Here is a 12,346-nt window from a genome sequence, read left to right on the forward strand (position 1 = left end):
AATGATGTTGTTGAAAAATAGATATCCTGAAAAGTTATCTGCCTCTTTCCCCCTTGATCTGTTTAACTAGGCTCTCAGTTGTAAGCTACATCCCTGAGAACATAGGAGGATGCTGTCTCCAGGAGCCCAGAGAGACAATCGCAGCAAGGAAATTATCTTCTCCCCCACTTAGCCACCTGTTCTGCCCTCCCATCCCATGTGGTAGCTGTGAGCATCTTCAGTCTACTAAAGCAAGTATACAATTCTTCTTCTTCTTCTTCTTCTGAGTGGGAATGTTCAGGGAGGCAGGATAGGATATATTGTTTAATTATATCCTTCCCAACTTGTGTTAACAAGTTCTACAATTTAGCAGAGTAACACCCTCCTTTTTTTAAACTTACACAGCAGATAATGTTTTGCCAGGCTTGCTTAAGCCTCTAAAATAAGTTTCCTGGTAATTCCCCTTTATTCCCTCCTAAAAGGAATAGACACAACACAGTCTTATATAAAAGTATAAAAGAGTTTACTCCCACGTTCTGTACTCAGATGGATCCCAGAAGTCAGACTTAAGTTACAAAATATATACACTTGGAATCTATCCCATAGGGAGATAGTTCCTTTGTCCTCTCTTGGCCGGAAGCATCTCAGGCTGATGCTTCTTTGATTAAAGTAAAATGGAGAAGAGAGAGATGTGGTGGCCAGTCCTGTGCTTTTGTTACCTGCACAGGTGAGGTCACGCCCATCTCCGGTCACATGTAGAGGAAGTTTGTCCCAGCACAGGAGGAAACAGGAAGTTTATCTACTGGTTGGACAAACATCCCTCTTCATGTCTAAACATTTCCACTCTAGGAATGTTGTATTTGACTGTTCTGTGTTTCACACCCCACACAGAGGTGTCATCAAGGCATGACTTTGGGACAGAAGTCAAAATGCCCATGCAACAGAATCAGCAGTGTTGGGTTTTCAGTTTGAAATGAGTGAACCAATACATGTTATCATCTAAAGAAGGAGCCACCCAACCCCACATAAGACCATTAGATCCATAGTGTGCACCACTGATTGTATCCGTTTGTAGAAGGAGAAGGAAAAGGGCTGAATCTAATTGTGTCCTTCCATTAAAGAAGGGCTTTTCATCAGCTCCACTAGCAAAAAAGGTGGGGAGGGTATTTTGACCAATCTCGCCTTCTCCTTGAAAATCAGTTCCAGTGGGTTGGGTGACCCTCCAAGAACAGCTTAAGATCCCCACACTAAACATTTTGTGTGCATGAAAACAGTTAATTGTGCATGAAAACAGTTAATTGTGTGCATGAAAACAGAAGAGCTTATTTACATTTGCAATCTCCTTCTCCAGATCCATAACTTTGTTCATTTCTGTGGAAATTTGGTTCTCGTCGATCGTAAGACCTCTTTCCTGGCGGATCAGCTTTGCTACGGAAATCATGAACTCAACATAGGCTGAACATGCCTGTGAAAGGGAAGGGGAGGTTGGGAGGAAGGGAAAGAAAAAAAACACTTTTGCAAATGCATGTTGGATGTTATGCAGAACAGTCAAGTTGATACTTGTGCGATGTAGGCATTGTCTTTTTCTTGCAGCTTAGGGCAGAAATAAACTTGGCATGGGGCTGTCACCCAAACCAGCATGCCTGTATTGGATTCTCCACATTTCCCATGAATTGTGTTGAATTCCATGATATGGTTTCCCCTCCCTTTGTCTGCAACAGTGGCAGCTGTTGTGCAAAAAACAAAACAAAACACCCCACCACATTTTTTTCTCTCCAGCTTTTTTTTTAAGTGCTCTGCAAAATATGAAAAACAAGCATAAAAAATAACAATCTATCCAACCTAGCTCAGTGCAGATCATGTTACAAGAAATGAGAGTCCGACTAAACATTTGGAAAAAGCTTTCTGATCGTAAGAGCTGTTCAGCAGTGGAACAGACTCCCACGAGAGGTGGTGGACTCTCCTTCCTTGGAGGTTTTTAAGCAGCAGTTGGATGGTCATCTCTCATGGATGCTTTAGCTGAGATTTCTGCATTGCAGGGGGTTGGACTAGATGATTCTTGCAGTTCATTCCAACTCTAAGGTTCTGTGATTCTACCATTAAAAGACAAGTATGAGACTAAAGGCGCAAGAACACAATGTGCCCAAATTAACCACAAGCAGTTTACATTCATTTAATTAAATAGGATGGGGAAATGCACAATCTGGTGATGTCCCATTTGTGGGTAAGTGAACTTACATACAATGGGGAGGAGAGAATGTGCTTTAGGGATGCTGCTGTCTTCCCAAGTCTGCATTCAGGACTGAACTAGATGTGATGCTAATCATGACATTTGTTCTTAAGTCCAGGATTTTTCTTGTAGAAATAGCCAGTGAAAGGGGGCACAATATGGATCAGGATCCTGGCCTAAGGGACTTTAGCCGTTTGTCCCCTACTGTGATCCTGAGTCGAATCAGGCCTCTTGTGCATTCAATTTGCAGGAGAGAAAAAACTCCCATCTGAGTGAATGGGAAGTCCAACTTTCCATGGCAGGATTAACATGACATCTGGTTTGACTCTCAGTGTTCTGTGCCATTCTACTTTATTTTACCCTTTCCCTGAACAATAATTTCTTTTACATGCACCCTGTTTTATTTGCCCTTGTGCATTATCTTTTTAAACAGTCACAGCTTTGTTAAATTACTATTATTGAAAAGGAAAATGAATAGTTAGCTCAGGGTGTGGGTGGGAGGGACTCACAACAATCCATGTCAAAATAATGTTAACAATAATAACAAACCCAACTGGCAAATGGTTATATGTCTCTAATTAAGACCAGTCACAATGCTGTACCAGTCCTTCCTTATGAGCATAATTACATATTTCCTAATGTGTACTTAAAACCTACTGCATAAATTGCAGATTTCCTAAGCAGCTTACTTAATTAGAGTTTCTGAAAGTGTGGTTTCTAGACTGCGGCATCAAGCGGATGAGCTGATATCATATACTCATTACAGGAACAATGATTCCTGTGTAGTCAAATAACCAGTGTATCTTCTTCAGGTATCTGTAGGAAGTTCTGTGATCGGAGCCGGCCCTACCATGAGGCAGAATGATGGGATGGGAGGTGCTGTCCCATCACCAGTGCTGAAGTACAACTGAACTGTGTGTCCAGTTGGATTCTACATATGAAATTAAAGGGTGCTATCTTGCCCTTGGACTCAGGCATCAGAATGACTTGGGCTAGCAGTGCCTGTGATGGATGTTCTGCTTCTTATCAAAGATTCTACTCTCAAAGTGAGCATAGGAAGCTGCCTTCTGTTGAGTCAGACCATTGGCCAATCTAGCTCAGCATTATCTACACTGACTAGCAGAAGAGAGGCAGATTTAGGTCAGCACAACCAATTCCACCACACTGGGTGCTGGCTCATATGCAGGCTCACTTCTCATCTATATGCAGGGTAGGTTCCTGCACAATGGGGCCCATGTGAATGAATTGAATTTCCTGCGCCAGGTGTCAAAAGGGCATAACTTGATGTGACAATATGAACGTAAAGAATTTCAAGATGTGGTGGGACAATTTCATTTTAAATGCAGAAGGAATTAAGATATAAAGAAACTAGGACACTACAGGCATATCAGCCTCAGTGAGGCTTCGGAATTAGTTAGGAAGCGAGCAGTTTTTGGAGCCTCTCTTTTCAAGAGAGAGCTGTAGGAGATCCTTGTCCCAGCATACCTCTTTGTATACTCCAGCGCAGTCATAGTAATCGCGGGAAGGGAGTCCAAGTCCAGGCTGATCGATCTATAAAACCAATTTTAAAAGATGTTCACAGGCTACAGAAAGAATGGCAATCCATGGGCAGATAAAAGTTTGGGGACCACGGCACCTACTTCTCCCACAGAGATGGCTGCTGGGAAGCACTGGTGTCACAAACCTGTCATCCCATCAAATATATTGCTGTGCTTACTGGGAGGGGTAGGGATGAGTTGTTGTGCAAGGGCAAATGTGCAAGGGAAGAGTCATCCTGGTGCAAGCATAGTACCAGCCCTGCACTGACCTCCCTGCTCCTTGACTGTCTCCTGCCAAGTAAGCAATGTGATGCAGTTGATGGGAGGCCGGATGTGAGGTGATGCCCTTCCTCTCCCTATCAGCCACCTCTGTTCATGGCCACCTTGGGCTATGTTTTGAGACATCATCAATGATAGGAGGCAGCATCATGTAGGGTCCCAAGACATGCGTCCCAAGTCTCCACAGGGCTGTGATTGTCAGCCCCAAGGTGTGTGCTTCCATGGCACACTCTTTTGTGGACTACCACTGGGAGTGGGGAAGGAGGCAATATAGAACCTAAACCTGAGATGTGGAGCCTGTGGTACTCCAGATGTTGTTGAACTACAGATACCATCTCTAACCATTGGCCATGCTGGCTGGGGTTGGGTTGATGGAGTCCAACGGCACATGGTGGACCACAGGTTCCATATCCCCATCCTAAAACATGGGGGAAAGGAAATACAGAGGAGGTGACATTGACCCACACACCTTTCTAGTATTTATATGCCCCCCAACAACAAACACATTGTAGGCAACACACATTCTGTTCACCTAAAAGTCAACTCTCACAGTGTGAGAGTATTGGTGTTGTTGTTACAGAATTTGAACAGCAATCTCAGAGAAGATCATGTCATCTTGACTTAGCCTGACTAAGCATATTCCGTACATTGCAGGGAAAATGGGAGTCTGACATTACGTGAAACCTGAAATGAAATGATTGATTGAAACAGGTTTCCCTTAATAATAAAATATGGCTAAACAAGAAAAATGAACAAAAATACTAAGTGTAGCTAACACAGTGCACTCCACAGTGGACTACAACTTCCATCATATCTGATCACAGGCCACACTGACTGGGGCTGATGGGAGCTGGAGTCAACGTCTGCAGAGAAAGATGTTGGCTATGCCTATGTGCTCCCAGAGCATGATCTAGTTGTATATATGCATGGCACTCCTTCAGTGACTGCCACACAACTGTCTGTAGGTGAAGGATAGATGGCCACTGCTGAACTCACACCTCCTTGTGGTTGTGTGAAGCTGCAAGGCCTTTCTAAGCATGAACAACTCACATGGATTACATGTTGCGTGGAGTTTTTATCATCTGTACCAACAAACAGGCTAATGATGACCTTCTTTCCATACTTAGAGTTTAATTCTGCGATAGACTTCTCTGCATTCCACGAAGCACCTAAAACAGCAAAAACACGCTCACACTCAGCATTTTGACACATGCAACCCTACCCCTCATGAATATGCAGTATTTGAAAATGGAGCTGGAGAAGAACAGTCCTACCATAATCGACGTCCCAGGAGTCTGATGCCACAGGCCAATCAGAAAAAGTTGGCAAGATGTCAATGAGTGGTTTGCCTCCTCTGCTATCAATAGCGGCTTGTGGGTGGAGGGAAAAACTTCCATGAGTTACTTGTCTTAAAAGCACATGACACTGACATATGGAAATAAGCCTAAATACACACACACACACACACACACACACACACACACACACACACACTTCTTCTTCGGAGGCCTTCTATCCCCTGGCAAAATTTATTTGAGACCAAAGTTCTTGGGGCTGGGGTGAGGAAATTGGTAAGCAAAAAGGGAAATGATATCTAGCAGTTAAAATATGACAGAATATATGGTGTTTTTTAGCACTTCCTTTCAATTGTATCCATTCTAAACCCATTTAAGACTTAAGTCTTACGTTAATTTCCATATGAATTTATCCCCTACTGTTTCCTCTCCTCTCATTCTGGATGGATATATCTGCTAAGTTGTTGAGGTCCCTTCTTTTCTACTGTGGCTTGTTTCCACATGTTTTGAGTGGATTCCTACAAGAATGCATTTTCAGGTGTTGGCAGGACCCTCCTAAGAGATCCTGCTAGCTACTTGCATGAGAAACCCATCAACTAAGGCTGTGTACACACTATACCTTTAAAGCATATTGAAAGCACACACTTTCCTGCATAGAATTATGGGTACTGTAGTTTACCCATCTCAGAGTTACAATTCCCAGCATTCCTGAACAAACTGCAGTGCCCAGAATTCTTTGAGGGGAAAAATGTTTGCAGGGAAATTAGACAAAGTTGGCTATTTAGTGAGCATTCATTCTGGTTTGTTTGCATGGAGGTTAGATGGTGTTGCATCAAAGCAAGCTGTATTCCACACTTTCCTATCAGTTTCTTTTTTTCTCAATAAGTTTGACCTGTGGGGAAAGTGGGTTTGCTGTGCAAGGGCTTCAAATGTACAACCAGAATTTGCTGGTATGTGATTGAAACCCACCACAAAACAGTGAGATGCCAGAGCTATTTTAAGAATTTCTATTGGTCTTTTCAAATACCCCCTAAATATTGCTAGGATATATTGAAATTTGCAATCAATATATTTACATATCATAATATTCTATAGGAATGGGTTTTTTAAGGTTGTTTTTTTTTGCTTTTTTGAATAATAAAATATGTGGAAATTAAAGTATATAAATAAATAAAATAAAATAAAGAAGCATGGAGAGAATAAGATAAGCCAATCCTTTTGTTAATATTAGTTTAAAATAGGTTCTACTGTACTGCACTGATCATATTGTACGGAAAAACCCAGGGACCATCAACAGCCACAGGACTGCAGGGACACCTCTATTTTCATCAGCTCCTGAAGTCGGTCTGATCAAACTTTGCACCACTTGTTCCTGTTAATATTTTAAATTCTAGCGTTCCTTGGGTGCCTTGGCAGAAAGCCGGTGTATAAATGCAACCAACCATAATAATAATAATAATAATAATAATAATAATAACAACAACAATAATAATAATGGCTGGGTTTCCCAAGCCACTCTGGGGGGCTTCCAAGACATAAAAACATAATAAAACATCAAACATTAATAGTAACAATCTGATCCAATATAAAAGTTGCAATAACTATAAAATAAACAGCTTATATCAAACAAAGCAACATTCAACAATCCATCAGAACCTAATAGTAAACAGTAAAATTAAACATCAGCGAATAATAATTAATCAGTTCAACCACAATAAAGAACTACCAATCTATAATCAATAAAAGTGACAGCAAGTCACAATGCATAAAATACCACAAAACATACAAAACCATGTAAAAGGATCAAACTGAGAAACAAAGAAGCACAACTTATAAAACTTTTTTAAAAAAATATCCCAGAACTCCTCTCTTCACAGTAGCTGTTGTTGTTCTCAAAGCCATAGTCTGAGGCAAGGCAGGTGGAAAAGCCGTTGCCTCATGAGGAACAGAAAGTCTCTCTCCCCTCACAGTTCATACATAATAATAATAATAATAATTTATTATTTATACCCCGCCCATCTGGCTGAGTTTCCCCAGCAACTCTGGGCGGCTCCCAATCAAGTGTTAAAAACAGTACAGCGTTAAATATTAAAAACTTCCCCGAACAGGGCTGCCTTCAGATGTCTTTTAAAGATAGGATAGCTGCTTATTTCCTTCACATCTGAAGGGTCTGTAGGATCAATATAAACATGTCTTTATATTGATCCTACCGGGGTGCCACAGAGCCAAATGGAATATTTTTTTGCTATAGAGTGGTGTTATCTGGGAGCTGCAAGAACACAGAACAGGGCTCCATACCCTCCAACATTTCTTCGATGGAAAGAGGGATGTCCTATTCCATCATAATAATTTTATTATTTACACCCCAGCCACTCTGAGCGGCTTCCAACATATATAAAAACATAACAAAACATTATCTAAAAACTTTGCTCTGCAGGGCTGCCCCTGGGAAACAGGGGCCCTTGGATGGCCTGTGTCTCTCCCATGTGGCAATTTGCAAAGGAACTTACTTTCGTTTACACAAGACCTGTAGAGCGTTTTTGCTTTCTTGACAGCTTCTATATCATCACTCTTTGCCTTGTCGAGGGCGTCTGAAAAGAAGGGGGAATCAAATGTTGTAAATTAAAATTGGAGAACACTCAGGCCCAGAGGCCAAATGCAGCCTCCCCAGGTGTCTCCATGTGTCCTCATGACTGCCCCCCACACCCCTTCCTCTGCCACACATACTCTCCCCAGCTATACTCCTCACCTGCCTTGCTCTGCACCCTCCTAGGTGTCTTTGCCTGGTTGAAATGTATCTTGGAATTTGGACCATGCATCGTGTTTTGCTGGGGCAGAGGATAAAGTGGGGTGTGCACAGAAACTATCCTACAGTCCAAGGCCAAATTCCCATGTGTTGTTCTGATCACTTTTGTCTCTAGCCCTGCTCACTGCTGGCATGTGGCCCCTGGGAGGCTGCTGAGAAGACAATGTGGCCCTTGGGCTTCAAAAGGTTCCCCGCTCCTGATATAATGTAATTTAAATTGTTCCTGTTATGTACTGAGTTTAATAGGATCCAAAATGCAGCAGTCTGGTTGGTCCTAGAACAATAGGATCCAGAATGCAGCAGTCTGATTGGTCTGCAGGAGCCACCCAATCCAGTTCCAGGTGGAAATGAATCTGCAACCTGATTGGCCTACAAGAGAATCCCAGAATTAGCCAATCACGTGGCCCATTGTGTAAATAATGTATATAAAGCAGACGTTTTGGGGGAACTTCCATTCCTCACTACTATGAGCTGAATAAAGAGCATGAAATCCACACTCAACTCTGAGTATATTTCAGTTCCGTTCTGCAGGCATCGGTTCACACTGCAGCTTCAGTAACAATAACAGACAACTTTGACCAAAGAGCGCAATTTGAAGCCTCTTAAGTTTGCAAATGTTCTAAGGTCCACTTCGCATTCTTATCTCGCCTCTCTTCTCAGCCTCACTGGATGTCACAGCTATAAGTAACACTGAAAGTGTTCCTAGAACTATTTTATCTAATTTGGAATCCAGGCTGCTCTTCTTTTTTTAAAAAAAAATTATGCATGTAACCAGATGCACTAGAAACATCATATTTATGCGCCTATAAAACATTTACAAACACCGCCAGTGTGCTACAAGGTCAAATTACACTGCGTAACATACAAAGTAACTTGCTAGAGTCTCCTTCTTGAGCTCTCTTCTTCTCTGCAACAGTTGTTTTGGTCTTTAGCGGCTTCTTTCAACATATGCAACTAACTATGAGCGTGATGCCTGTTTCAGAAACTGTATATAATGGAAGCTTCCTTCCTACAAATCCTAGAGACTTTTCCCTTTATTGATTACATTGCATGCATGTTCAGCATTCTGAACAATACTTTCAATAGCAGGTACTGGAGTTGAGTTTATGGATCTAGGCAGGTGGTGGCCTGGAAAAAAATGGGAAAGCACTGTTCTAAGAGAAGTTTGAGACACAAACCAATACAGTGTTTGCTTCCAAGCCAGAATTTACTTTCCTCCTTTTTTATGTTTTGAAAAGATACATATCTTGATAGAGTTGTCATATGCTTATGTTTAGAAAATGCCTAGATTACTGTACCTAAATGCAGGATATTAGGTGGGCCAACATTTGCTGCCAGTAAATTTAGCATCGTTCCCGGCTGAGTTGGCCTGAAAAAAAACCCACCTACTTCTCACACCTAGGACAGCTGCCCACTCTTTCAGGGTCACGAGGACAGTGGATTCAGCTGTTCAAAGAGTCAGAATGCAATGCTGTGCTCTTCCTTCAGACTAGGACCAAAATTCACCCGAGTCTGAAATGGTCACTGTTTGCTTTTGCCAGACACAACAGAACAATTCCTAAGCTTGCATCCACACAACAGGAAAACAGACTAGGGTGATTTCAGGCAGTCTGGAGTATGGAATAAAACACATGACCTCCTGACACAAAGTTTGGAGGAGTGGAAGAGAAGAGAAGACCGAATGGTTCCAAATGTTTCGTTCACAAATTTATATCCCACTGACCTTTCAAAACAACTTCGAGTTCATCTCTCAAAATGTCAAAGTTACTATAACGGGAACTCGTCTCTGGAATGATGTTCTTCTTTAACCATCCTCCACAGGCATACTGGTAAAAGTCTTTGCAAGGCTCTGAAGTAGCATCCATGTTGTCGATGATTCGGGCAGCTGACACAAGAAACAGACACCAAGGAAATTATAAAAAATAAAAATGAGGGTTTTTATGGAAGAAAAACAAGACAACGTTTGAATTACTAATACAAAAGGGATGAAATGTAGTTGCATTTTTGTAAAAATTTTCTATAGATCTTGGTAGCCTTGCAACTACACGCTTTGTTGAGAATTAGTGGAGCATACTTCCAAGCAGAGATTGATTCATTGGTTTGTACCTACACTGGGGAATAGCTTTCATGATTAACACAATGAACCTACTCAGTTACAGAGTTACGAAATGTCTTCCATTCTACCCTGAGAAAAAGATTGTGAACAGAGAGGGGAACTTTACAGCTGATTGATGTGATTCCGAACTTGGATCACTTTAAAAGATGACAAGTAGTGGCACCAGATTTGGCTGATGCCCACATCACAAACCAAACCAGGTCAGTTCAGATGGATCTGGCTGAATCAGGTTGAGACAGCCCCTGGTTGCCCCCGGTTGGGTCAGCTCACTCAGAGCAATTTGGAAGTGTCAAGAGATTGCAGGGAGGGGAAGAAAGGGAGGTAGGTGACAGGCTTTGCAAAAAGCTGAATGGGGCTGTTTGCAATAAAGCTTTCAATAGCCCTGCCCTGCCGCTGTGGGTTAAACCACAGAGCCTAGGACTTGCCAATCAGAAGGTCGGCGGTTCGAATCCCTGCGACGGGGTGAGCTCCCATTGTTCAGTCCCTGCTCCTGCCAACCTAGCAGTTCGAAAGCACGTCAATGTGCAAGTAGATAAATAGGTACTGCTCTGGCAGGAAGGTAAACGGCGTTTCCGTGCACTGCTCTGGTTTGCCAGAAGCGGCTTAGTCATGCTGGCCACATGACCCGGAAGCTGGACGCTGGCTCCCTCGGCCAATAAAGCAAGATGAGCGCTGCAACCCCAGAGTTGGTCACGACTGGACCTAATGGTCAGGGGTCCCTTTACTTTAGCCCTGCCCTGCACTTTGCCTCTATGTGCCTGTTGCCAGAGGGGAACACACACACAAACAGCCAAACTGCCCTGGATAACTCCAACCTGATCGGCAGTAATCTGGGACTGCCTCAATGCAATCCAGCTAGAACTGAAATTTGCTTAAATCATCCCAGTTCTGCCTGGGATCAGGAATTTGACTGGCTCCTACCTTTCAGGTGTATAACACATGAAGAGGGTACTTCAAAATTACCGTATTTTTCGCACCATAGGACGCACTTTTTCCCCTCCAAAAATGAAGGGGAAATGTGTGTGCGTCCTATGGTGCGAATGCAGGCTTTCGCTGAAGCCTGGAGAGTGAGAGAGGTCGGTGCGCACCGACCCCTCACGCTCTCCAGGCTTCGCACACCTCTCTGCAAGCAGCGGGAGCCCAGCGCTGGGCTCCCACTGCTTGCGGAGACTTGCCTGCATGCCGAAGCCTGCGCGCGCTGAACTCAGCGCGTCCAGGCTTCGTGGACCTCTCCGCAAACAGCGGGAGCGCTCCCGCTGCTTGCGGAGAGTTGCCAGCAAGCCGAAGCCTGCGCGCGCTGAGATCAGCGCGCCCAGGCTTCGCGGACCTCTCCGCAAACAGCGGGAGTGCTCCCGCTGCTTGCGGAGAGTTGCCAGCAAGCCGAAGCCTGCGCGCGCTGAGATCAGCGCGCCCAGGCTTCGCGGACCTCTCCGCAAACAGCGGGAGCGCTCCCGCTGCTTGCGGAGAGTTGCCAGCAAGCCGAAGCCTGCGCGCGCTGAGATCAGCGCGCCCAGGCTTCGCGGACCTCTCCGCAAACAGCGGGAGCGCTCCCGCTGCTTGCGGAGAGTTGCCAGCATGCCGAAGCCTGCGCGCGCTGAGATCAGCGCGCCCAGGCTTCGCGGACCTCTCCGCAAACAGCGGGAGCGCTCCCGCTGCTTGCGGAGAGTTGCCAGCAAGCCGAAGCCTGCGCGCGCTGAGATCAGCGCGCCCAGGCTTCGCGGACCTCTCCGCAAACAGCGGGAGCGCTCCCGCTGCTTGCGGAGAGTTGCCAGCATGCCGAAGCCTGCGCGCGCTGAGATCAGCGCGCCCAGGCTTCGCGGACCTCTCCGCAAACAGCGCTCCCACCGCTTGCAGAGAGCTGCCTGTTTGGGGGCTGGGGTCGGGGGAAGCTCGAGCTTTCCCTGCCCCAGCCCCACGCCTGGGGGGGAAATAATTTTTCCCCTTTATTTCCCCCCCAAAAAACTGGGTGCGCCCTATGGTCCGGTGCGCCCTATGGTGCGAAAAATACGGTACTTTGAAGCAGCAGGCAGAACACTCAGCACACTGCATGGTTAAAGTTCAGAGCAGGGAATACGGTCTTTCAAATGAAGCTATGATGATAGT

General features: G+C 44.4%; 1 protein-coding gene across 3 annotated transcripts in view; it reads right to left on the bottom strand.

The window, feature by feature from the left end:
- Nucleotides 1–12,346, bottom strand: part of MME (membrane metalloendopeptidase) — an 82,613-nt gene that overhangs the window by 33,126 nt on the left and 37,141 nt on the right. For all 3 annotated transcript variants that reach the window (XM_083613254.1, XM_083613252.1, XM_083613253.1), the window contains exons 4-9: nucleotides 9,851–10,012; nucleotides 7,832–7,912; nucleotides 5,301–5,396; nucleotides 5,077–5,195; nucleotides 3,695–3,760; nucleotides 1,310–1,444 (exon numbers count right to left, since the gene is read on the bottom strand). In XM_083613254.1, the coding sequence (XP_083469380.1) occupies nucleotides 1,310–1,444; nucleotides 3,695–3,760; nucleotides 5,077–5,195; nucleotides 5,301–5,396; nucleotides 7,832–7,912; nucleotides 9,851–10,012 (659 nt within the window). The remainder of the gene's footprint in view (nucleotides 1–1,309; nucleotides 1,445–3,694; nucleotides 3,761–5,076; nucleotides 5,196–5,300; nucleotides 5,397–7,831; nucleotides 7,913–9,850; nucleotides 10,013–12,346) is intronic.

Source organism: Podarcis filfolensis (assembly GCF_964270895.1).
Source record: "Podarcis filfolensis genome assembly, chromosome: 5".
NCBI lineage: Eukaryota > Metazoa > Chordata > Lepidosauria > Squamata > Lacertidae > Podarcis > Podarcis filfolensis.